Source organism: Neolamprologus multifasciatus, chromosome 16 (genome assembly GCF_963576455.1).
Source record: "Neolamprologus multifasciatus chromosome 16, fNeoMul1.2, whole genome shotgun sequence".
Taxonomy (NCBI): Eukaryota; Metazoa; Chordata; class Actinopteri; order Cichliformes; family Cichlidae; genus Neolamprologus; species Neolamprologus multifasciatus.
The window spans coordinates 33,484,541-33,511,667 of record NC_140454.1 but is presented as its reverse complement, the minus strand read 5'-3'; the positions used below and the strand labels follow the sequence as shown (position 1 = coordinate 33,511,667).

At 44.5% G+C, this 27,127-nt stretch overlaps 1 protein-coding gene across 1 annotated transcript; it reads right to left on the bottom strand.

Annotated features, from left to right (window-relative positions):
- Positions 1-590: 590 nt before the first annotated feature.
- Positions 591-27,127, bottom strand: fn1a (fibronectin 1a). The gene is made up of 49 exons (XM_085136064.1): positions 26,796-27,127; positions 26,022-26,147; positions 25,773-25,907; positions 25,394-25,525; positions 25,147-25,284; positions 24,129-24,287; positions 23,593-23,790; positions 23,265-23,447; positions 22,567-22,743; positions 19,635-19,790; positions 19,266-19,394; positions 18,852-18,995; positions 16,208-16,329; positions 15,918-16,086; positions 14,601-14,786; positions 14,358-14,486; positions 14,133-14,222; positions 13,854-14,048; positions 12,523-12,801; positions 11,768-12,031; positions 11,477-11,571; positions 10,945-11,113; positions 10,755-10,841; positions 10,473-10,664; positions 9,700-9,972; positions 9,074-9,188; positions 8,921-8,997; positions 8,739-8,828; positions 8,367-8,633; positions 8,156-8,272; positions 7,860-8,024; positions 7,623-7,778; positions 7,424-7,537; positions 7,057-7,326; positions 6,688-6,899; positions 6,224-6,311; positions 5,941-6,126; positions 5,778-5,867; positions 5,498-5,689; positions 5,321-5,410; positions 4,600-4,708; positions 4,272-4,482; positions 3,904-4,074; positions 3,674-3,812; positions 3,350-3,511; positions 2,539-2,664; positions 2,273-2,379; positions 2,044-2,163; positions 591-1,925 (listed from the first exon to the last, which is right to left on the bottom strand). The coding sequence occupies exons 1-49, from the start codon at positions 26,923-26,925 to the stop codon at positions 1,857-1,859; spliced, it is 7,500 nt and encodes a 2,499-aa protein (XP_084992190.1). The 5' UTR covers positions 26,926-27,127; the 3' UTR covers positions 591-1,856.

Sequence of the window (27,127 nt, the reverse complement as noted above, 5' to 3'; positions counted from 1 at the left end):
TAAATTTACGCATGTAACAATTTGATTTTTTTTCTAACAAAAAAGTATGAAAAGCAAGTGAGACTCTTTGTAAATGAACCGCCCCATAGCTTTGTGGATTTTACACTTCTTAGGCTACATATTATATATTTATTATACAGGCTATACAGTACATAAGATCAAAATCCGCATGTTTTATGTAACTAAAGCGTTTAATTATGTGGGCTGCAGAAAATAATAATAAACTATTTTTATATGAAAAACGCATTTACTTACTGCATTTGAATTATTGTAACAATATGTAACCACCTGCATATGTGTCTGAAAAAAAGGCTTTGATTTTGCCACACCATTTGATTTCCTTGCCACCCTCATGCCATCCTAAGAAAATCTCTCTAGATCCGCCCCGCATGGTTCTCTGATTTAGGCTTTTTAAACAGTCTTTGCCAAGGTTTTAATAGGTAACTGACTAAAACTACAGCGTTTGTTGACCAAACTAACTAAGTAAATATTTCACTGAAGTAAAAGTGACTTCAGGCACTGTATAAAACTGTCATAATTCTGTTTTGTAGAGATAACTAGGAATGAATTCAGTCTCACTAACAGACATGTGTTTTTATCAGTTTATTAAAAAGATTCAGTCCACAGTAGTTCAGAGTCTGGCACCAACAACATAAAAAACAAATGAATCAAAAATAAAGTGTACACCCTAAAATAGCACTGAACAAAATGCCTGAATAACAAGGGATAAATAAAAGAACTGAATTAAAAAATTAAAATAAAAAAAACACTAAAATGTAATCCACTGGGAAATTATGGTGAATTCTCCAACGTATTTTTGAAACAACAGTTACATTTTTAGGTGAGCCAGTTCTGGGTTTACTTTTTGATTTTTTATAGGTTCTATAATTTGTACTCATATTGCTGATGACAACCGTCTGCATGGTGAATTAAAGATTAATAGCAGACACATCAAAAGTAACAGAAAGGCTGTTTCAAATCTTTTTTATCATTGAAAAAGATCAGCTGCTCTTCAAACTAGCAGACCACAGATATACACAGGATACTTACAGGAGTGCTTTCCTCGTAACAAAGGGAATTACACTTCACTACAAAGAATGTAGATTCACGCTAATAAAAACTGTCATAGCAGTTTTATTTTAATCTGATGGTGACGGTCATTTCTGTATCTGTCACTAAAACTGACCCACAGGAGCTAAAAGTTATTTTGGGGGTACAATAGCAATACTGCATGGCTTTGAAACTGCCTTTGCAAAACAGCTCTCCCTCTTTCTATTGATATGGACCCACAAAATGCATTCCACCATTATCTAAATGCATTTGAAAAAAACGGATATGGCAACAAAAGGTGGCTACAGACATCATTTAGAGATTTGCATAAATGCATTCTGTGTTTGAAAGAGGAATGTTCTGAAAACAAAAGCACCAATACGACAGTCAAAACACACATAACAATACTGCTTCTGTGTGTGTGTGAGTGTGAGTGTGTGAGAGAGAGTGAGAGAGAGAGAGAGAGAGAGATATTTAGGGAATGAACGTTCAAGGGGGTGAAGCAGCAGGATTTGTGCTCTGACAGATTTGTCTAAAATTACTCTGATGGAAGAAATCCCTGTTTCTGTTGAAGAAAAGAGGCTCAAAACCCACAAAGAAAGCTGCTACAGGTCTTTGAAAGGCACAAGGATTGGAGTAGAAAAGTGTTGTTAAGGCACTACAATTTGGTGGGGAAAAATTAAGGCACAAATCTGATGGAATATTTCCTTTTCACAAAAGCGAGCGGGGGCTTCCATCTTGAAGCGATGCTGACGCTGTTAGGGATCTCGTCACTTTGTCCTCCTTTACTCGTACTCCTTTCGTCTCTACTCTTGTGGGCTGATAGCGTCTGCAAGCAGCTCCGGCCTCAAACATTCAATCGGACACTGGATGTTCTGGAGAACAGAGAAGGGCACGTCAGAGGGAGAGGAAACATGTTTTATGGGCTACAGCTACATTTTTATCGGATGTAAATCTTCATTGGAACGATTGCTATTAGAAAAAGACACTGACCAGTTTGCGAAGAGCATTTTCTCTGTAACGATGAAAGACGTCTGGGCGAACAGGCTGGAGGAGGTCAGCCTCCAGCTCAGGCTGTCCTCCTGGCCTCCTGCAGTTCTCACATCGCCAGCCCTGAAGAGAAGAGAGAGAGATGTTACTCACACACACAACCAGCCTGGCCTTGAGCGCACACAAACACCTTTAAAGAGCTTTAAAGCAACACCACAGGTGGCGTTCTTACCTGTAGTCCTCCATAGCAAGTACAGGTACAGATGGCTCCCTGGTACTCCTTCTGCCACTGCTTCCCGACCTGGTACATTTTTCCATCGTCATAGCACGTCGACTCATCTGGAGAAGGATGGAAATTAAAGAAGCATGAGAGTAAACGCAACACGTTAAAGAAATTCTGACATAGACCTCATCACTTTCTTCACACCAAACGTGTTCTCGTATCATCAACCTAACACGACACCCGGTTCTTGTGCGTGTCCAGCAGTCAGCACTCACGAGGTTCACATTTGAATTCTCCTTTGCCGTTGCCCAGACAGGTGCAGCTCATCATGTGACCATCCTCACCGCGGCGATCCCACCTTTCTCCAATAGGGTAGTTATTGCCGCCATCATGGCACCACTCTGAAGAAGGGAGAGGCAGCAAAGAGAGGGACAGACAGGAAAAAAGAAAGGGACGAGGAAATGATGCAGAGAGGGAGCGAATGCACAGATGTGCAAAAGATAAAGAAAGCAGTTCATCAGTCGAGCCCATTCACAGATACATATTTATGCAGCTTTGCAGACAAATAATAAATATACAGAAAAATAAAATGCTCTCAGTTTCTCGTATCGTCGTGTTAGCTTTGCAGTTATGGACAATACAAATAACTGAGTGCGCGGCTCAGTCGGGCAGATCGGTTTGATGTGAGGTTTTCACAGTTTGCAGAGAAGGATCAGAGGGATCCACATGGGCAGGCTACAGCTGACTCACACACAGTAAAGTCTTTGTCTTTATGATTATCTGCCCGAGGCAAAAAAATGTTCTATGCAAAGGTTTATTCCTCATTGCTGTGGCTGCCCATGCTGACATTTTATTACTGCATGCTGCTGCACATAGATCATCCACTGATTCTATGACTCAGGAATTTATAATGTGCATAAAGGCAAATGGCATCATTTTGTGTGTTTAACTGAATTTCCATTTGCTTGTTTTATGCCTCCCTCTTATAAATTCCTCGCGTTTATATCACATAGAATTATTACTGGACTTTAATTCCATGGTAGGGTTTTGCAAAGCATGCTGGGATGGGGTTAATAAGCCACTCACTGGATGAATCACACCTAAAATGCCCACTGCCCAGCCCCAGGCAGCGGCACCACAGCTTGAAGCCCGTCTCTGACATGCGCTCCCACTCTGAGCCCACTTCATGGTAGGTGTGTGTGAACGTGTCGTAGCACACGTCCCGTTTGGGGGTGATGGGGATGCCACCTTTGAAGACAAAAAAACAAAATGTTTTTTATTGCTCATTAAGAAACTTATCAGGTTATTGATTTAATATTTTCCCATTTTTCACTTCAGACTCTTTGAATCTTTTCTACTTATCAATTTTCTGTGATCAAAGAATAAAATTGCGAGTGTAAACTGCTGTACCAGCATCGCCAGCGGTTACGACTTCCTCCAAAACCTTCTCTTTAGCCCCGCCCTTCATGGCCTCCACAATGACATTATAGGAAGCTCCAGACGTCAGTCCAATCAGAGTGGCGCTGGTGGAGTTGCCAGGGAGACGCATCTGTGTGGAGAAAGATAAAGCAGCTGAATGAGGAACGTCCTCTCGTATCAAACGAGCTCGCACGTGAATGTGTGTGCACACGCGTCTGTACCTGGAAGCCTCCTTCCTCCAGGTGTGTGATAGGATTACAGGACACCTCGTACTCTGTCGTGTCAGGGATGGGTTTCCAGGAGATGGTTGTGATTGTCTGAGCTTCTTGGGGAATCTCTGTTTCACTGTCAGCAAAACCAAACGCGAGACCAGGCAGAGGGCCGTCGCTCACCTACAGGAGCCACATGGAACAAAGTGTGAGCACATGAATATTAATTAGGGTCATGTATTTGTACCTGCTCTGAAATCAAAAACCAGCATGCATTTGTTTTTACTTTGATTTCATCAAATAAAGCTGATGCAAAATGTTGGAGATGCTTTCACTGCTTTACTGAAACTAGATTATAGCTACGTCAGGGCCTCACCCACCTTGATCAAAGGCACTCTGTTTCCATCAGGGCCTGCCACAGGAATATAAATTAAGGGCTCTTTGAGAGTGGGTCTCTGGCCTTCCTTGGGTCCACTGTAGGGGCCAAATCCATTATTGGGGCCCAGACCCTGATACTCTGTATAGACATGCTGACCCTGCTGGCCTGGCTGGTTCTGGCCGCTGGTGCCAGCCAGGTGGACGTGGTTAAAACTGTAGAAACAAAAAGAAAGGGATGATAAAACAGCAAAAATCAAGAGGTGCAAAATCAGAAAACACTGTTAAGGTGGTTAAAGAACAGTCTTTCCATATGACTGTGGCAATGCTTACATTTTGTCGTCAAAGGACTCGGGAACATCCAGAATGTCAGTGGTGGGGCGATGAGGAACAGGAAGCTGAGGCAGCTCAGGGAACAACAGCTGAGAATCTGGAGCTGGTTCTGATTGGATTAAAGACAAACGTGTGCTGGCTGTTAGATTCTTAGATTCCAGTACTTAGGTTGGATTGGTTTCATTGTATAATGGTTAAAAGAGCTTTGGACCCTCTTGCAAGCATAAATTGCCCAACATATTTACAGTAGTGCTGCATGGCCAGCAGAGGGCAGCACAGCACAGCTCATGTAGCAGTTATTACTGCTGGTTTGTCTCTCTGAGAGAAGTTACTCTTAACAACAATCGTGAAAAATAATCAAAGTCAAAGTTCTCATTACATCATCTAACTGCTGCAAGTGGGAAACAACCTTTAAGGCTTTTATTTAATGGTGTAATCTGTAAGTCTTTGTAGAAGTACTATTAAACTGAGTATATTATTCCACAACACCATGTCCCACCTTTAGCATATCACATTTTAAAAAGGTGATGGGAATAATTTTTCTTTTTTTATAACTTTGCAATGTTCAGTTTCTCTTAAGTGATACCAGAAGTCAGAATAAAAGCGTTTAATAACATTCGACATACAGAGAAACATCTGTAGCTGAACTGTAACAAAAAAAATGACATATCTAAAGTCTGCTCTGGCCGATAAACGACTGCAGGTGGACGTCTGCACTTACGGGTTCTGGCTTTCCCCACCAGCGGTGTGCTTCTCAAAGCATTCTGCAGGGCTACGATCTTAATGACGTACTCCGTTCCTGGTTTCAGACCTATTTTCAAACAAAAAGTCAAAAAGATTCATCATTTTTTTAAAATAAATATTTACATAACATGTAGTAACACTCGTGGACACTTACCATTGATGGTAACAAAGTCCTGGCCTGCATGGGGTCTAGGAAGGACCTCTCGAGGCAGACCACCCGCCTCCTCATAGGTGACGTAGTACCCTGTAATGCCTGGGCTGCGTGACGGCTCCCACATGAAAGAAATGCTGTTCGGATTCAGGGAGGTGAAGCGAATATTTGTGGGTGGGATGACCAGAGGCTGAGCTACAAGACAGACAGAAAAGTGATTACTCAGGAAATATGGAGAAAGTCTTTCTTCCTTAAGTAAATATATAATACTGTGTGATGTTACCCGTGGTCGCTGTGAGTGTGAAAGGTACGCTGCGCCCATGTCCTTTCAGCGTATAGATGTTGATCTTATAACTGGTGCCAGGCTCCAGACCTAGAGTGTGAATACAGACATGTTAGCGAGTCTGTCTCTGCAGAAACACATGTTCAACTCTGCTGTCTCGTACCTGTAATAGTGTATAAGCGCAAATCAGGGCTGATGGTGTTTTGGATGGGTCTGTAGCCGGAAGAGGAGTGGGTGGGCGTGGCCTCAACCAGGAAACCAGAGATGGGGTCTGTCTTGGCCCGCCATGTCAGCGTGATGGTGGAATCGTTAACATCAGAGATACGCACACGGCGAGGCGGGCTGATATCTTGAAGCAAAGCAGCGCCAGAGAAAAAGTATTAATAAGGTGGAATAAAAGCAGCTCTTCATTTTTATGCGTCAAATTATCCGTTTTATAAACTCACTCTCCAGGGTGGCGACCTCTCCCTGGACGGGCCTGCTGGTTAGAGAGTTCTTCAGGGCATAAACGTTGACTTCGTAGGTGGTTGCAATCTAACGGGACCCAAAGAGATACGGTTACATCCTCCACAAGGCTGAGAGTCCAAATAGCGACTGAAGCTGCGAGATTATGTGTCTGTGCATGTTTGTGCACAGGTATGGGTGTGCCTGTGAAAGCCTCGTTAAACAGAGTCTGCAAGTGTGCAGACCTCCACATGTGTGTGTGTGTGTTACTGCACATGTAAAAGCTGGTCGAGCAGGCTAAATGCTTACAATTACATCATGTACACAATTATTCCCAACTTATCAGTGAACACATTTTTCTTTCTCGTCTGGTATCGATGCTTAAGAGAGACTGAAAAAGTGTCAGTATCTGTGATGGCTAAGCTATTGAAGTTTAAGGCACTGGAAGTTGATTCAATTTACTCACCATGAGCCCGGAAATGTGTGCCTGAGTGGTGTCTGGGGCCAGGTTGATCTCTTTGGTAGGCCCGCTCTTGTTCTTTGGGTTTACCACCACACGGTAGCCCGTGAGGCCCCTGAGCCCTGTTAGCTGATTGTCCAGACCCGGCATGTCCCAGCGCATAATGAAAGAAGTAGGGCTGACCTGGGAGAACTGGAGGTTAGTTGGAGGAGAGATTGCTGGAAGGAGGGAAAAAAGAAAAGAAAAAGAAGTGTTATTAGGAAACAGATGAGGAAACCTGGGTTTTTCACTTTAACTGCTGTTTCGCATTAATTAGAAAGCTTTGACGCTGGAAAATGTACTCAAACATGTAGTTATAAATGTTCCCTTCCCTACCTGTAGCTTGTGTCCCAACCACGGCTGTGCTCTCTGTGTCATCGTACAGAGCAATGACCTTCACGGTGTATTCGGTGCCGGGCTGGAGACCGTATATGTCGGCTGACTCGGCGTCTCCTCTGGGAGCAGGAAGCAGCTCTCTCTCCCCCTCTTCAGAACTTGAATAAAACACTCGGTAAGACGTGACGGTTCCCTCGGGACTGTCCCAGGTGATCCGCAGTGAGGTTGAATCAACGTCAGAGAAGGTCAGGTCTTTGGGGCGGTCTACATCTAAAGGGAATGAGAGAGGATAAGAAAGACAAGTATGAGAAGGTGATGTCGTTTAAGTAAACTTTCAGTTAAAAGTTTCCACAAGGCAAATCCTTACTTGTCGAAGCCGTCACCACCTGTGGAGAGCTCTCTCCGTCTTGTACTTGAGCAACGACGCTAAACGTATACTCCGACGTCGGCATCAGGCCTGAAAAAGTAAACTCTGTCTGATCTGGAAACAACAAAAAAGGGAAAATCAACACGGCTCAAAGTTTACAGCTAAACTTCACAACACGCTGTGAGTGTGGCAAACGTACCTGGAGCCACCACCTCGGTAAAAGATGGTCCCAGTCCATTTCTAGGAGCCCCGGTCACCCTGTAACCCTTGATGGGGCCTGCGGCGGGGCTCCACCTTACTGTGATGCTGTTGTCATTCACATCTGTCACCTCCATCTCAGAGGGAGAGTCGACACCTGCGAGAGAAGAAAACAGATGAAAAGGAGAGTGTAACGCTGTTATGTCTCAGAGAGATTGTGCACTTTGTGTGTCCGTACTTGTCTTATGAGTGACATAGATTGGGATGCTGGATGCGGGGCTGTCTCCTCTGCCGGTCACAGCGTACACAGTGATAGTGTAGTCAGTTCCAGGCTTCAGGTTAGAGATTGTGGCGGTGGACTGAGAGCCAGGAACCGTGAACTCCTTAGGATTACCATGACCACCTGAGGCAAAAAGACCTTCTGTTTGCAAGTGTAACGATTTACTAATGACTGGCCAAATAAAAATTGCAAAAAGGAATAATATAGTCAGAAAAATATACAGTTCTTAGTACAAGTTAAATCTGTACGTCTACCTGACTCTCCATGGGTGATCCTGTAGTAGCGCACAGTAACTGGGGGAGCAGCCCAGCGGACAGTGATGCTTGTCGGGTTCGAGTCTAGCACTTCCAGGTCAGTGGGAGCATCGGAGACTGGACAAAGAAGCCAGAAAGAAAAATAAATACATATCCGACGTGTTGGCGATAACGTCGTGAGTGGATAAAACATTGAAAGTGGCGTTCATACTTGTTTTCTGTGTCCCGCTGAGCGGCAGGCTCTCCTCTGTCCCGCTCACGGCGAAGATGTTGACCAAGTACTCTGTGTCAGGAGTGAGTCCTGTCAGAGTGAAGTGCTTCCTGGACGGGGGCAGCCTCTCGTCTTTGGATCTCCCGCCGGTGACCATCTGGTAACGGATGCGGTAGCCGCTGATCTTACTCTGCGGAGCGAACCAGTGGATGGTGAAGGAGTTGGTCATGATCTCAGAGAACTGCAGGCCGACGGGTGAGTCCAGAGCTGCAGCAGGTCGGGACAAAGAAGGATAAAGATGATTTCACTTGCTCTTATGATGCCAGTGGCTGATTCTAGGCTGATGCAAAGTTGCTCCCGACTTAGAATCACCTGTTTTCTGAGTGCCAACCACAGGCGAGCTCTCCCTCTCCTCATAGACACACATCACGCTCACCAGGTACTCGGTGTTGGGCAGCAAATCTGCAGACAGCAACAACGCCACAGATGTGAATGCAGCCCTTTCTTCTGTGACTGCACCTGGCTGTGTGTTAATCATGATTACTACAGCTTACTTCTTAGCACCACACTGTTAGCCGTCCCTCCTACGCTGGTCTCTGTGATCTCATCTTCATCATCGATGGGATGATACCTGAACGATACAGAGACCGACATCAGCTATATTCACAAGCTACTGCATGAGGACATTTTTGTGTTTCTTCACCTACCTGATACGGAAACTGTTAATGTCAGCAGTGTTTGGGACTTGGGGAGAGACCCAGGTGACCTCCATGGTGTCTGGCCCAACCTGCCCAAAGGCTAAATCAGTGGGAGCTGGCACAGCTGTGGGAAAGACAGAGCAGACTGTTAGATTTATGAGATTTCTTACTTGTTGTGAAACGGGATTCGGGAAAATTAATAAGTCCATGAAAGGATGCAAGAGAAAAAGACAAACATGAGGGAACAACTGAAAGAGAAAGTGAAATATTTACACGACCGTCTTTTAAAAGACGAGTCTGTGATGTGTTTGTGTGTCAGTGCAAATCCTCCTCTGAAGTTTTACAACATCTTCAAGCTGGGAGAACAAGCGCTGTTTGTACTGGTGGGGGGTGGGAGGGTAAGCCTTAGTATGATAAACCTCTCAACTAATACCAGATGGTCCCCACACACACACACGCACACACACACACACTCAGGGCTATTAAACTGACAACAAAACACGCACAGCAATTACATCAGCAACCTAAAGGTTTCAGTTGTTTAAAGAGCCGTATCAAAGGTTTAATAAGCGCTTTATTACATTATATAACCTAAACAGTGAATTCACACTAAACGTGTGGATTTTTTTTCTTACAGGTCTGCTGAGTGAGCGTGGTGGGCTCGCTCTCGCCATTCTCCGTCAGAGTGGTAACGCTGATGTCATAGTCGATGCCTGGTTCCAGTCCGTAGACCGTGTACTGACCAGTTGTGGGCAGCACCTGGTCTTCAAAGATCGGTACGCTCTCGCCGGCTGCAACTACAGTGATCCTGTAACCAGTGATGGCTTTGGTGTTGAACGGTGTCCAGCGTAGACTGATAGTGGTGTCGCTCACATCCTCAAAGCTGAGGTCAGTCAGCTGTGGTACTTCTGGATGGATGGGAAGAGATTTGGGGGCAGAGAAAGGAAGAGAGAAAAAACCCAGAAACGCCAAACAAAGAAACAACAAACGTGAGGAAAAAGAAAAAGGAGAGAAAGGATACAAACTGGTTAATCTGGGCCACAAACACTGGACTTCCAGCAGGGTGACACTGATGGAAGCCCTAATGTTAAGTTTATATTATCACCAAATGGTAATATACCTATGTTACCATTTGGTGATATATAAAGTTAACATTAAAAGCATTAGTGTTACATATGAGTCACTTTAGTATAGGCACTTAGCTGCTGGTGCCTATGCAGTGAGCAACAGTATCAGAAAAGAGCTGGTAGGTGTTAAAAGTTGAAGGTTGATGTTTTATTTGTTGCTTCTGCAGCTGATTAGAGAATGACTTTCCATACATGCACATCCTGTCTGCATGGACTGATGGACCGGGAAGAAAACCCATTCAAACCTCTGAGAGGCCTTCTTATGAAATTAAACATCTCACCTGGTGTAATGACAGTCGATACCGGAGTGCTCTCCATCTCATCTTTAACTGCGACAACACTGATGTTGTACTCCACACCAGGGCTCAGGTTTTCCAGAGTGCAGGAGTTCTCACCAGCTTCCACAAATTCCTCCACACTGTTTCCTTGTTGTCCATCAGTAGGAGTGCATGTCACTTTGTACCCGGTGATGTCTTAGAGGGATAAGAGAGGTATTCAATTGTTAGACTGGCTATTCATGATTTGTTTGTTGGGATTCTTCTTTTTATTGCACATGTGTGTACCTGGAGTACTGGCTCCATTCCATTCCACTGTGACGCCACCGGTGCCTGGGTTAGGCTTCAGATTGAGATCGGTTGGAGGAGACAGAGCTGGAGAGGAAGAAGGATAGAAGATCAGAGGAGGACGTGTGGAAAAAGAATGCAAAACAGAGAAGAAAAGGTTTGGAAAGTGGAACGAAAAGAGTCCACTTACGTGTGACAACGCGGCGTGTGATCGGAGTTCCCTGCTCGTATCCATTAATGACCGGCTGGACGCTGTAGGTGTACTCCACTCCTGGAGTCAGACCGGAAATGTAGATACTTCCTGAGTCAGAGGTCACATCTCTCGGGGCTTCCCCACCCTGACTGGGCCGTACTGTCAGCTGAAAGATAAATGCACACAGTCAGACAGACTGAGCAGAGCGAGACACGGACTGGGGGTACAGGAGGTAAAGGTCAGAGGTCAGTGCTTTCCCAAGAACAGTGAAGCCAGCAGAACATTCTCATCTCTGGTGCGACATCTTCTAACCAATCAGATATATCTCAGAGGGTTCAAGTTCCCACGTTAGTAGCTAACTCAGAGAGGCGCACACTCAAGCAAGAATAACTGGAATGTGCTTTGCACAGCAAACAGGAAAATGCATTTAAGGATGAGGAAAAAAAGAAAAACAGAATTACACACGTAAAGAAGAAAACCTGCACCCAAAAAGGCAAATCATGCAAAAATATACTGTAAGTGAGGGTACCTTGTAGCCAACGCGGGGAACTGGAGTCCAGGTGATTATAATGGAGGAATCAGTCACATCAGTGTTGAAATGAGGAGCATTACCCATTGCTGGGGCTACAAACACAGAAGGGGATTTTGGTGTCATGGAATATAAATACAGCAAAAACTTCAATATTCATGCTTTGGTGTTTGAAGGAGGCCACGCCTCATTGACTCGACTTATCCAGAAAATTCTTTTTTAATAGCAAAACGCACAAAAGTTTGAAGTATAAGCTCGGTGGCCACAAAGCTCAATGCACTGGATACTCACTGGTTGTAAACAAAGCCGTCTCTCCCGCACTCATGGTGTTGCCTTGCTCCGCGTGCAGAGTCACTGTGTATTCGGTATCTGGCTGCAGGTTGAGGAGGGTGTACTGGGTGAGGCGGGCAGGCAGGCGCAGCCGCTTGGGGTTGGAGCCCTCAACAGTGAAGAAGAGACTGTAGCCGGTAATTTTGGCACGGGGTGCAAACCACTGCACCACTGCACTGTCCTCGGTCACATTGGCAAAATGGATGTCTGTGGGGGCATCTGGCTCTGAGAAGACAGATAATGAACACTGTAAGATACAGAGCATGCATGTTTCACGCTTCATCTCTGTCTGCTTTATCCCATATTCAAACAGCCAGTTGTATCAAACCATCTTCAGAAACGAAGGGTCCTATGACAGATGGAATGGCCCCCGCAGAGCCCCCACAGTCTGGACCAGAGCCCAGGCTGCTCGGAAAAACTAAATCCCCAGACGCCCTGACAAAATGCAAAAAACTCTACCACAGGAAATATGTGCCACTGGAAAAATAAGCACTTGTTTATTATGGTTTCTGATCAGTAATCATGATTTCGTGTATTTATAGGATAACTAAAACATGTGCACATTGTATTGTCTGTTTCACAGTGTGGTTGTGTTAATGTTAATGCCTCTTTACCCAGATTTTAGTCACGCAAAGAAGAGAGGCTGTGTATATTCACATCCAGGTTTGGCATGTAAATGATTTCCCTGTAGTCTGGAGGCCATCTGTCATACTCACTGGTAGATTGCTCTCCAATAAGTGGCAAACTTTCGTGTCCATTACGAACAGCATAGACACTGAACCGGTACAGCGTTCCTGGCTGTAGATGCGTCACTTCAGTGTAGGCGTTCTGACTGACGGGCAGATTCATCTCTGGCTGAGAAGAACCAGACTCATCGACGGGCACCACGCTGACCCGGTAACCAGAGATTTCACCAGAGGGTCTGGACCAAGTCAGAACGATTTTTTTGTCAGACACCTCAAAGAACTGTAGGTCGGTCGGGGAATCCACTTCATCTGTGGGTACGACACAAACAAATGTCAGTATGTGTTCTTTAAAACTGAAACGTTGGGTTAAAATGATTTAAAAATGCTGAGCAGAAAAAAATGCAATGGATGGAGTCCAGCTCCTGCTGGCTGTGATCACTCAGCACATGCAGCTAAATGTGTATGACCATCTTCCCCTTAATAAAGGAAACATGCAGAAGCATTTGAGGGAAGAACTCAGAGAGCCTGACTTCTTTACCACTTATAGGTAGGAGACAAAAGCACTGGACAAATTAGTAAGAGGAGAAATAAATCTGAGCCGAGCAGCAGAATAAACGAAGGGAAATAACACATACCAGATCAAGTTAAGTAGTTGGCGATTTGATTCATAGCAAACTTTGAGTTATTGTACAAAGCTTTGTAGGCTGGGTCTTTGCAGAGCCCCGAATTTCCCACTGAAGCTAAATGACTAATGCATTTCCAAAAACATGTGACCCTCATTGCTTGTTGCATAAATCCAGTCTAATGCGGCTGATGTGTTTAACACGTGTGTAAATAATTATAAATGATAACTGTTACAGGACGTTACAGGACCCAACACCAATGGCAACCAACAAACAGCCTAAAACTGACTAATATGAGCTGCGGTGTGAGGTGGAGTTTCACTTTTCTGCCTTATATTAAACTCGGTCAGCCAATTTACACATCTTCAGTCCATCACACAAACTGTACACACACTCTTCCAACATCTGTGTGACTGGGCCACAACATGTTTGACCTGGCAGACTAACAGGTTTTACATAACTCCATCCCAACAGCTGTGAACTCGGTGACTTGACTTTCCTTGGAAAGTTCGTCTTGCTTCTACTGAGGATTGGAAACAGGCATAAATCTCTAAATACGCCACAGGACAACTTGCAGGTTATGATAGGTGCCCTCGTGGCAAGTGTATTAATTCAAAATGTATGGAGGCACAGGCGGAAGATCAAATTATGATATGCAAAGATTAGAGGTGCTGACACGAACCATCGTGGATTATTTCTTACATCTTTTAGACCAATCAGCCAGTAGCACTCATTTACCTGGCAGTGGTTCCCCAGAGGTGCTGACTTGTACAAAGATGGGTTCACTCTCCAGGGTGTCCTCAATGGCGTAGATGCTGATGTTGTACAGGCTCCCTGGTAGAAGGTCACTCAGAGTCACAGACGTCGCTGTATCAGGGAGATTCAGCTCCGTGCTTTCACCTTCTACTGATGGAGTGTAGACCACACGATAACCTGCACAGAGGAAGAGGAAACAGTTACCCGTGTGTAGGCAGACGAGTTCAATAGCCAGCGACTGAAAATGTTAGCGTAGCTCACCAGTGATGGGAGCCAGCGGTTTTTCCCAGCTGATCATGATGGATGTATCTCCCACTTCCCCCACTTCGTGCTCCTTGGGAGCATCAGGTACTATGAAACAAGGTGTGAAAACGACGTTATAACCACTGTGGTGTGCGTGTTGATGCATGACACGAACTGTATTTCAGTGCTGCATTTAGTTGTAAAATCAAGGTGATGATGATGACAAATAATGTGTGTTCGCACCAGTTGTTTGTGAAGTAGTAAGAATGAGGTTGTCCTCTCCTCCCTCAGTGACCTCATAGACGTTAACGGTGTACTTCCTCCCAGGGAGAAGCTCATTAATGTTCACAGAGGTAGCGGTGCGGGGCAGATCTGACAGGAAGAGAATATTTTGGATCAACAAATCTGTGATGATCGAGGGAATTTCTGTGATTCTGAAATCACAAGCAATTTTTTTGATCTTAAAGTGTAAATATCTCCACTTACCAAGAACGATAGGTTGTCCAGTGCCTTGTCCCTGCTCGATGAGCTCGTACTCCACTCTGAAACCCGAAACTGTGTCCGAGGCAGAAACCCAGGAGATGACGAAGCTGCTGGAGGTAATCTCGGTTACAGACTCTGAGATGTCAATCACAGGCGGAAGAGGGGTGGTCTCGCCTTGTGTTGTAGCCACTACAGGGAAAGTCATTGATTGGTTATTCAGGACCAGAGATGGGCAGTAACGCGTTACATGTAACGCGGTACTGTAATCCGATTACTTTTTTCAGGTAACGAGTAAAGTAAGGGATTACTATTGCAAAAACGGTAATTAGATTACCGTTACTTTCCCGTAGGTAGGCTGCGTTACTGCGTTACTAAAACCGTGATTTTCTTGCGAGAATGTCTCATGACAGTGACGTAAGCGAGTGCGACGTTCGTGACAACAGCTGTGTGCAGATCAACAATGGATCATATATCGAGTGCAGAGAGAGTATGAGCGTGCAGCGTTTAAAGCGTGGAAGTACTGACCTTACTTTGAGTTTGATTCCATAAAAAGTGACAAAAACATTAGTGTCCGCTGTGCGTGGGAAGAAAACTTCTTTTTATAGCGAAAAAACCCCTAAACTTCCAAACAAGCACCGAGTAGCTACGATGTAATGAGAAACTCACAGAGAAACTGCGGTATCCTTCCACTGACCGCTGCACACCTGCACCAGGATAAACCTCCGCCTACTCTACTCCTGCTTTACAGGTGAAAATAGAGCAAAAGGACCGCTAGTCTTTGACTTTAATTTATTTTCTGCTGTGTTTTACTTTCCAGCACATAAAAAAAAAAAAAAAAATTATATATATATATATAAATATATATATAAATTTGTTTTTTTTTTATGTGCTGGAATGTGCAGAAAATAGGTTTAAATGTTAAACTAATTTCTTCAAGTCAGAGAATGGTGCATATAATTAAAATTTTGCTTCATGCATAAAGTTAAAAGATTAAAACTAACAAAACAAGTTTTAAAAAGAGACTTTTCCATTTGATTACATTTTGTATGATGGATTATGCAGAAAAAGTAGAATTGGGCTGAAAGATCTATCACTTTATCACCTATTCAGGTTGTAAATCATGTTTTTAAAAAGTAACTAAGTAACTAAGTAATTAATTACTTTTGAAAATAAGTAATCAGTAAAGTAACGGGATTACTTTTTTTGGGGAAGTAATCAGTAATTAATTACTGATTACTTTTTTCAAGTAACTTGACCAACACTGTTCAGGACAGTCCCATACACATTCCTCCAACACCATCAGTGACTTCGTTAACTTACAGGATCCATAAGTGGTGGTGAAGTCAAAACGCGTGACCTCTTTGCGCCCAAAATGCAGCACGCTGATCAGCTGACCCTCGTAGGTGATGCCAGGTTTCAGACCAGAGATGGTGTACGAGTTTAGATGGCCAGGAATTGCCACCTCTCTCCACGGGCTGTGAGAGTTTTTCTGTAAAATCACATGAGATGTAAGATCTGAGGGACAGTTTACAGGCTGACGTTGTTTTAAATGGTTAATTAAGTTTAGGCCAATCAGGGAGGAAGAGGAAACATCTCCAAAAAAACCTTACCACTCTCCATTTAAGGATGTACTGGGTGATGTGTGCAGACGACTGGGCGTTCCACTGAATAGGGTGGGAGTCTGGTTGGTTTCCAGATTCTGCGATGATCACCTGGACGGGGCGGTGACCACCTGAGATAGAGACAGAGCTGCTTTACCAGCCGCTGTGCAGTGAGTGACCAGTGTGCATTTCTGAGGAGAACAGGCACATCTGTGCTCCAGTGTGGGATATCGTTTTGTAAAACCAATAGCTTTACATAACCCAGTTTAACAGCGAGTGGGTGTGTGGGAGGATTTTCCTGAACACGGCAGAGAAAAAGCGTGAAAAACTAGCAGGTCTGTGTGAGATTCCAGCGCAGATTCTGCTTTCTCTCAACAGTTTCTGCTTCCACCGTAGTTTAAGATTTTTCCTGTTGTCTCAGAAGAAGCTAAAAAAGTGCAAAAACACTTTAAAAACTGACACTAGCATGAAGCTTGTAATTCTCACACAGTGTTGACACACAGAACTTATTCCTCCACTATGTAGTCTCTTTTCCATCCAAGAAACATGTTTCGCTGCTTAATTAACCAACAAATTTCCCCATATTCGCCCAAACAACAGTTACCACCTGAGCCGTCGCATTAGTGCTCGTCTGTGAGGGGACAACATCGCTGTGGTGAGATCTGGTGGTCATTACACCATCTGAGAGAAAACTGTAAGGGTCTGAGTCTGCACTATAAAAAGCTGCAGAAGTGTAGGAGTTCACCGAACAATGCACAAATTATACAAGATGACTCTGCAGGTTAGAAGACACAAAAGAAGAGAAGTGGTATAAGCAGAGGCAGAAATCCAAAGGGGATATATCGAGTCATCCTGAATGTAAACAGAAGTCATGTGGTGCGCAGACTCCTGACATAAGCTGGGCTCATAGAAACTGGTAGCTTCTATAAAGAACTGAGGTTTTCTAACCGCTTTTTCCAAAAAGCAAACCTGTAATCACAGTCTCTGAGCAAGTGGCGTGGTTAACCATAAGTTTCTAGCAGATACGCAAACCTCAAAAACAATCTGGGACCTATTACTGCCTATTACAGCCCCACAGGCCACTGGCGAGGGTAAGGGTTATGCAGAATCAGATGTGGGAGGTGCACGAACGGATGCACGCTCACGGCAGAGCGGCTATACAACGAGCCTCACTCTCCCCAGCTTTACTTATGTCTCTTTAATGTACAAGCATGTGCATGCAGACCTGACCCTTTACTTTTCACACTTAGACACAACATTCATTCTTGATACCGACGGACGCACCGCGAGGTGGTGATAAGGACAGCGGCAAAAGGAAGTCGTTCTGGGAGTCATCCTAACAATAAGAAATGCATCAAAAGATTCAATTACACCCCAGACAAGAAGACGTAAACAAAGACGGCAGACAAGAAAACATTTTTTTCTAGATCTTATCAACGCATGTGCCAAATCAGAAGCTTTAGAAATCTGTTGCTTTTCCATTTTTACCTTTTATGGTTTTTCAGTCTGGATCTGGTTCCTGCTGCCCTTAAATCTTAGCACGCTGTATTTTGTATGCCAAAGAGCATGCATGCACATGCACGCGGAGCTAGTTCACAGCTGGTTGTGATTATGGCCACTTACGGTAGAACGATGCCCTACATTTCGTATCTTCTGTCAACCTGCTTCAGATACAGAGCAAACCAGTAACAGTCCATTTAAACCTGGAACAGTCACCATTTGCACAAAGTTACAGCCTCACTTGGAACTAACCTGATAAATTTATCCAAGCTGCAGGAGATGGAAATGTTTCTGCTCCTCGAAACACTAAAGCCACCACACAAGCTCACACGTGTGCATGACTCTTTTCTTTTATAGAGTTGGAGAAAAGTTTGGAAAAGCACCTAAAAAACATTAAACGTGCACGACAGACACACCAGAGTCTGTTATGAAGGTAATAGTGATAGATTATAAAAGGAAAGTGTACTAAGAGGGAACTTAAATCCAGCTAAAATCTGTGATTTTGAAAGGTGTGTGCTGAGATTACGGTCCAGGTAACTGAATGTGAAGTAACGTCTCGCTCTGAGTGACGCTGGTTTAAACTTTACGAGATGAGATTTGAATTAACGTGACGCCAAAATCCACAAACTGAAACCTGCTGTTCAGGGAGCTCGGTGTGTAGTAGGTGTGTCTGGGCTGGATACAGGCCCTGCACTGTGGCGTTTGGTACAGCTGTGGCAACAACACAGGGGCTGTACCACATGCTGGCAAGAACAAAGGCTCAGAGTGGGGGGTGCACTCGTCAAAGAGGAAATCACACCCACTCCCGGCTCTGTCTACTTCACATCAAAGTCAACAGCCTCTTTCCCAAAGGGACTTGAGCAAACATTTTTCAAGAGTTGGAGCACAAAGTGATGCTGGAAAAGGTGCCCAGGTGAGGAAAAAACGAGCATGCTCGGACCGCGACAGGCGAGAGTGTGATAGTCGTCATTTAACCTTTGGTCTTTACAGCTTCCTGTTATTCTTTGGACTTTTAATAAACTGAAAATGTATTTTAAGCTGAAGTAAATTAAATTGTATTTGTACCACAGTCCTGGGGATTTTCCTTTGCTCCTGCTGCTACAGCCGCACGTCAGCCCGAAATATACGAACAAAAGCACATTTAAAACCTCACCAGGGTACGTCTGCTGGGGCTCGCAGCTCAGCTCTCCAACACCATTGCCATAGCAGTAGCACTTGTACATGATTCCATGGATGACTTTATCCCAGGAGTCTCCAATCTGATAAAAGGCTCTCGTCTCTGGCTCCTGGCACTGGTCTGAGGGCACAAAGAGGAAGTGTAACAGCATGCAAAAAACAAGGGCACTGAAACTCATGACACTCATATATATTTACAGTTCAGAGCCTGCACTCACTGTGAGTTATTATATTTTAACTACTAATAAAAATTAAGAGGATTCTCAGCCCATTTAACAAATACGCAGCATAAGCTTAGTCGATAAGTCGTGTCTGTTCTTCGACCCTACACCAAAGCAGGGATTAGGATGACTGGAAAAAATGCAAAGTGTGCGTGCAATGACAAACCCACCAATGGCGTCACACTTCCAGCGGCCACGGCCTTGGCCAAAGCAGGTGCAGTTCATCATGTATCCCTCGTCGTGCCGCTTGGTGAAGGTCTGGTTAACCTCGTATGTCAAACCATCCACGCTACACTGGTCTGAAACAGACATTCAACACAATGCTGAGCACCGTTTGTGTGCAGTGCAGGGTTTGTGTGTCTGTGTGCAGTGCAGGGTTTGTGTGTCTGTGTGCAGTGCAGGTGCAGCTAAGGGCCCATAAAGTGCAGCTGTGCAGGTGAACGACCTTTCACCTTTACACTCAGGGAGATCTAATACCAGTCTGTAGCCCCTTGCTTGTTGCCATGGTGTATCCTACAGCTACACGTGTGGACACCTACCGTTTAGCTGAGAGTAAGCAATGCAGCTCCATTCTCCTCTGCCATTGCCAACACAGGTACACCGCATCATGTGACCCAGAACCTCGTGACGCTTGTCCCACTGGTCGCCTACACGGTACATCGCCCCTTCATTCGATGTGCACACCTCTTCATGAGCTGGGACACACAAAAGCAACTGAATGTTACACCTCCTGCTGGTCTTAATGAGGAGGAAATACTACAAAACAATTAGATGCACAGATCCACACACACACACAGCATACCTTTATCATGATGGAAACAAACACATTAACATGAACGATGCCCTTTGGACATCACTGACTCAACCCTGCTATTACTGCACAGGGTGGGAGAGGATGCAGACCCCCACAGAATACCTGTCTTTGTCTCCATAGCAAAGAAAATTTGATTAAAAGCTAGAAACAGCTGTCGTGTGCTCTCGTATGTATGAAATCTGCCATAATTAAAAAGAGTGAGTGGTTTGGATTTTTTCCAGAGAGATATAAGTTTGAAAAAGTGTCTGATGCAAGTAAAGACCTGCTTCCATGTGTGAGCGTGCATGTGTGGAAAGAAAGCGTGCACATGAAGGCTGTAGCTAGGACATAAGTACAGGAATGATTAGAACGTGGTTAAAGGTGCCTGAGGAAAGCAGGGAGGATCATCAAGGACTCCAGTCACCCCAGCCATAAACTGTTCAGACTACTTCCATCAGGAAGGAGGTTCTGCAGCATCCGGTCCCGAACCAGCTAACTGAGAGACAGCTTCTTCCACCAGGCCATCAGACTGCTGAACACTTCATAGACACCTCAGCTTCACTACTGGAGCTTCAACATGTTCAACTACCAACCTCTGTATATTTTATATATTTTATTTTATTGTTTACTCTATTTAATTTGTAAAATATGTATATACACTCAAAAAAATGAAATTGGGTGGTTGTTACATGCATAAGATCCAAACTTGTAATTTGAACTAAATAATTTCATGTTTCTATGGTGAACGTAAATCATGTAGCATCTGCATGAAATTCAGCAACTTAATTTGTTCTTGTTGAGATGACATCATACAATCTAGTAAGAGTGGCTGGATCCAGGCTACTAGATTGTATGATGTCATCTCAACAAGAACAAATTAAGTTGCTGTATTTCATGCAGATGCTACATGATTTAATTACGTTCACCATAGAAACATGAAATTATTTAGTTCAAATTTTAAGTTTGGATCTTATGCATGTAACAACCACCCAATTTCATTTTTTTGAGTGCACACAAGAATTTCACTCGCATGTGCTGTACCAGTGTGCCTGCACATGTGATGTGACAATAAAAGTGATTTGATTCGATTTGAAGGTGGGCTAAAGGACTTAGGAAGGCTTTGCTGTGGGTTTAAATAAAATAAAATATTTTTTGTATTAAAAGTCGTCTTGCATGTTGTATGTCACTAACACTAAACCTTTGTGTATTCTTTTGTTAAAAACATGCAAAAACTTTCATACGAATTCTGTTCAAAATAAATATGCATGAAAGCCTGAGTGAGTAAATGACGAGAAGCTATTTTTAGTTGCTCCCTGATTCACAACGGGTCAGTGCAGCGAGCAGCTCTGCATGGTTGATTTTTCATGTATTTATTTATTTGATTAAACTCCGGATATCCTTTCTGACACTAAGGGATTTGTGTCTCTTCCTGGGACTGAACCACAGATCTTTCATTTCTTAAGTGGAAAGTTCAAAATTGAGCCAAAAAAAAAAAAAGACACTCATTTTTTTGTCCATTTGTCCATATATATGTGTTTTTGTTTCTGGGTTTAGCGGTCCTGACCAGTTGAAACAATTAATGATATTGTTGGATTTTTGTTTGAATTCATGCTGGACGCGTTTCTACCCTCACAGTTAAAATGAGCCTTTCCTTCAGACCGTGTAAAATGTGGATCTGTTCCAGTTACAAACCCATTAACAGCTGCCTAAATGTCAGTCTGCAGTCCATCAGCAGTCATCTATTTAAAATTAATAAAACTAATAGTCTTTAGTGTGATTTAAACCCTGGTTTGATGACTTCAAAGTGGCTATTTAAAAAGCTGCTGGCCGATTTGTGGGAACTAAATTAAATTCCTGCCAAAGAGATTTATCAGCAGCTGAGAGGCTGATTACAGTTTAACCAAGCATGGGGGCTGAATCTGAGAAAGGGATTACTTTGTTTTGTTTGGTTGTTAGATTGAGGATCTAACCAAGTAAATGATGATATTTGCATAATGGAGGTTAAATTCTGACTGTGGGTCACAGCTGGAGGCTGTCCCGCGGGCACACGGCAGACTGCAGAAAGCTTTGAAGAAGATTGCCACAGGTGGAGGCGGGGGGGGCTCCAGACCTGATTAAACGTCACCATTAACACCTCGACAACCGTGTTTGTTTTGACGATGCCTGTGAAGTCATTACTGTCAATATAAAGGAGCCCTGCGCTCTGAATGTATTCACTGCGATGCCAAAACATTTGTTGTGACAGCTCAGCTGCTTTGTATAAAGTGACTTTTACGTCTCCAAAGTTTAAATTGATCAGATTTTTCTCTTTTTACAGCACGATGGCACCAACATCATCGCTGTCATTACTGCTTCAGACATTAGTGTGGTTTTAACGACCCCTCCCACAGTTTCACTGGCTTCAGTCTCCTTTGTTACCCACAGAGACTAATTGGCACCAAGCTGTAAACAAAAGGTGTAAGAAGTGTAAACAGATTTTGCCTGTGATATCAGGCCAGGCTGCTTTCTAGCATCACGCTGATAATTGCCTCTATGCTAATTCAATCAGCTGTAAAGGTCAGGTAAGCATTCAGACTGGGGTGGAGGTTAGACTTTGCAATTAGCAATTAGCTGCCATCATTGTTAGGAAACTGCTGAGCCATGAGCTAACAGCCCTCTCTCACTCTACACACACTTACCCGCCATGGGACAGAACCCGAAGCGCCGCTCGTCATCATAGTTTGTTGTGGTGCCGCACCACTTCATGCCATCCCTTCGTCCATCTGCGGTACAGTCGGTATAGTTTCTGCCATTGTAGAGGAAAGGGAACTGGCAGAGAGCGCCGTTAGAATTACCGCCACGTGTTGCCACGATTGCTAAAGAAGAAGAAAAGAAGAAATAATAAGTAATAAGTTTAATAAACATCTCCTTGACAGACTGTGCATCTTGCTTTTGATGCAAGCTTGTGACATCTGGGCAAATGTGAATGTAGCAGCTCATTGTTAACACGTTTCAGGGTTTTTGTTTAACACATTAGGAGAACAGCAGGTCTGGGTGCTACAATGAAAACCATCTCACAGCTGGCCAGCTGCCTGTCATTACACAGGAGGAGGCACATGGTTAGCTGCCTCCTTCTCACTGCAGCCTCGCTGTTATTGCACATCAGAAAACCTGTAAGAGGTCTTTAAGTTAAGAGATGGGAACAGCCTCACATTTAAAGGAAACATGTCATCTTCACGCCCTATTGTTCCCATTGTGAGGGGATTACCTGCACTGACCAGGAGAAGCCCTACTGTCAATAAAACGCAACAGCCCACACTCATTTTCTTCAAATATCAAAGAGATGATATTTCTATCTGAACATGTCAACACGTCAGCGCTCCAGCTTTTAGCTCACCGTTCTTCTCTGTGCAGAAAGAAAATTTCTGCTCTGTCTCAAAGTCAGACGAGGTGGAGCACCACAGCTGCCCGTCAGCACGTCCATCGGAGGTACAAGAGTGGTAGGTCTTTCCCTTGTAAACAAAAGGGAACACACAGGGCAGACCACCGGAGTTGCCACCGTATACTGGAGCAGGTCCATCTGAAGGAGGATGGGAAAACAAACAGAGGCATAAACACCACTTGACAGTCGTTTTTGTATATCTGACTTTGCCGTCAGACTAATTATGCTTAACTCTGCAGGTGAACTTTGTAATTTGCAAATTTGCAAAGAAATAATTCATTACCCCATGGGTTGCAGCTGGACCCGGTGCCAAGGCAGGTACAGATCATCTGCGTAGTTCCCTGTTTCTTAATCCAGCGCTGGCCAACAGAATACATCAGCCCCGTCTCCGTCTGACAGGCTCCATTCTGGGCGTGCTCGGGCACAGCGTCGGGCTGGTAGACCACAGGGTGGATGTTGGTGACAACACGGGAGCCAGTGCCTGAAACACAACACGTTACACCAGTCAGATATCAGAGCAACAGCTCAAGTTAGATAAAAAGCACGAATAAGGATCAAGTGAAATTATTAGTAGTTCTGTCTCACAGCCTGTCATCACTTTCCCCCTACATTTGCACATCTACTTTCCCGAGTTCCCATTTCTGCCTCTGCTTCTCATGAGGTCACGATCACGAGTTCCAAGCTGCGTTTTTCTCACTTCATCACTTGGACACTCGGCACCTCTTATCTCTCTCGCCTCACAACATGTGTCTCTGGTACGCATTCCTCTGCTCGCACAGAGCCGGGGAGAATAGACACAGGGATATTATCAGTCCTCACCCAAGCCCGTGGTGTGAAGTGAGGCATGTCGTTCGCACTTCCACTCTCCTCGGCCGTTCCCCGTGCACAGACACTTGAGCAGGTGACCCCGGGCGTCGGTCTTGGCCCAGGCTTCTCCAATACGGTAGGAGGACAGAGTATCCTGGTCGTTACAGCGATCTAGGAGAGAAGGAAATAAGTAGAATATAAAATAAATGGAAACTCTAAGCAGTCTGGTGATTTGGGGGAAACTCTGCAGCGATTGAGTGGGGCCTGAATCACTGGCTAGCAGCTGGTTGCATGTTTGTGCACACATGGGGAAATTTATTGATGAACTCTACGAAGTGTCCAAGGCCACCCTGAGCACTTGGATAAAACAACAAACTAATTGAGAAAAGCATTCATTATTACCTGATGCACCAGCCAACATAATAAAGGACTGGAGTGACGGTTTAAACTGTCGACACAGCTGGAAAACATTTCCTCCCCAGCCTCTTAAAATTCTCCAAGAAATAACAAGCTCACTTTACTATTAGTCCCTCTTAGAAGACTCTATACTACGTGGATGGCATTCACTGAGGGTTTAAAGGATGTGCAGACATGTGTGATTCAAAACAGCAGCAATAAATTCAGATTTTCTGCTTGTGTGACTTTCTGAGGGGGACAGACAAGCTTACGTATCCATGGAGATCATGCAAAACAAGAAAAATCTCGAACACAAATGAATAAAAGTAGGACGGCAGGAAATTAGATGGCTGCCCCTTCCTGAGGATGGTCCTTACAGAGGTTCTTCCTGTTGAAAGGGAGTTTTTCCTTCCCACTGTCTCCAAGTGCTTGGTCATAGTTGCTTGTCTGATTGCTGGGTTTCCCTGTATTACTGTGGGGTCCTTCACTTACAGTATAAAGCACCAAGAGGCGACTGTTGTTGTAATTTGGTGCTGTATAAATAAACCTGAATTTCATTTTTCTTAGCTAAAGCTGAAAGCAAAGCAGAAGTGTAGATGGGGGCAGACAAAGCAAAGCAAATAAGTTGTCTTACTTCTGGAGGTGCATGTGATGCGTCCATTTCCCTCCCCGACGCAGGTGCAGTCCATGACCATCCATCCCTGATACGGCTTCTCCCACGTCTCTCCAACAACATACGATGTACCCGCCGAATTGTCGTAACAGCGCTCAGCTGCAGGGTACAAACTCATTAATTACTTGCTCAGCACTGTCTATGAAACACACATATGGCTGATTCAGAAGAATGCATCTGTTAGTCACTGCCTGTCTGAATGACTCACCAACAGGTTTGCAGGCCCACTCTCCTTTGCCGTTACCCAGACAGACACACTCCAGCATGTAGCCTCCTGTGTCGTGGGGTCTCCTCCAGGTGTCACCGATCTTATATGAAGCCCCGCCCTCATGACAGCGATCTAGGTGCAGAGAAGGAGAAGACATGATTTTAGAGATGATTTCAGGCTCATCAGCATAAGCAAACAAAGGGAACTGAAAAAATGTGATGCTTCATTATGTAACCACTAACTGCAAATAGCTGCATGGCACCAGGTTCTAATCAGCTGTGGAGAGCGTGGGGGGTTAACCAGTTTACTGTTTGGCAGTCCTAGACGTGTGGTCTGAGGTTAGAGCAGTTAAAACAGGCGCACGGTATCACACACTTACTGGCAATGGTGCAGCTGATTTTGCCCCTCCCAGATCCAATACAGGTACAGTCCCAGATCATGCCGTCCTTGGGTCTCTCATAGGTTTCTCCCACAGTGTAGTACCGCTCGTTGACTTTATCGTAGCACCTTTCCTCTTTAAGAGCAACAGCAGAAAAGAGGTTTTTGGTACATGTTTTGTTCTTTTCTCAGACAGAAATGAAGAATAGATGTGATTTTTGTGGACGCAGCTAACAGCCCACAAACCAACCTTGGGGTTTGCTTTTACACTTGATTCCTGCAACTCCATGGCAGGTACAGACCAGAGTGCTGTCCAAAAACTGCCGCTCCCACTGTTCACTGATTCCATAGAACTGACCGTTCTCCATACAACCCTCTGACACGTGGAAATGGAAACAAGACAGAGAGAAAAAACAGTTGAGTGATACAGATTAAAGCTGCTTGGTAAAGATTGAAGCAAGAGATCTTTTTAAAATTTGAAAGACAAATGCAGCCACTGGAAACTTGTCCAGCCCTAACCACAGCTAAAAACAGACACGGGACTTTTCTCCCACACAATGATAAGCAAACCCTAAATTGGAATCACCGCTCTGCTGGAGGACAAGGCTTCTCCCCTGCCTGTGAAAGTGCCTGGATGTGTTAACTTGACTTCAAAGGACCCTAACGCCGAGTGATAAATCATTTGCACAGAGCAGCGAATAATAACCTTCCACTTTTGTTCACATCTGATTCCCTTTCGACTTTTTCCAGCTTTTAAACAATTGGCGCTCTTTGTATTTTCATTCCCTTCTCATTCTTAGACCCAGTCTGGGGAGGACAGGAGGTTTTCTGGTGGCTGGGGTTAATCCAGAGTTTTATGACTGCACAATCCAGCAAGGACCACCAAGGGACACCCCCCCCCCCCAAAAAAAAAAAAAAAAAAAAGAAAATGCGCAAACTTTGCAGTTTAATTAAAATGTCCTCACCCCGGCCTCAGATTGGAAGTTCACAGGCTGCCACACTCACTCACTCACAAACGGCTTACCTTGAGAGACTGAGGGGACGTGGTGCTGATGCGCCTGACGCCGATCCCTGTGCGTCCCTCTGGGCATACAGTTCACTGCGCTCCCGATACACAGGGCAACCAGCACCCTGGCGATGGTGCTGCCAGTCATACTGTCGAAGAGTGACTCAATGAAAGCAGAATGAAGCTGCAGGTGTCCCGCTGTAATTATACGCGTATATGAAAGTGTTATTTCAAATACACCCAGAGAACTCGGCTCCAATCAGACTGTGCGCTTTCTGCCGCGTCCCAGCCTGCTCCCTCTGTCCTCCTCTGCAGTCTGCGGCCCCAGTGTGCAGGTTACCACTCTGTGC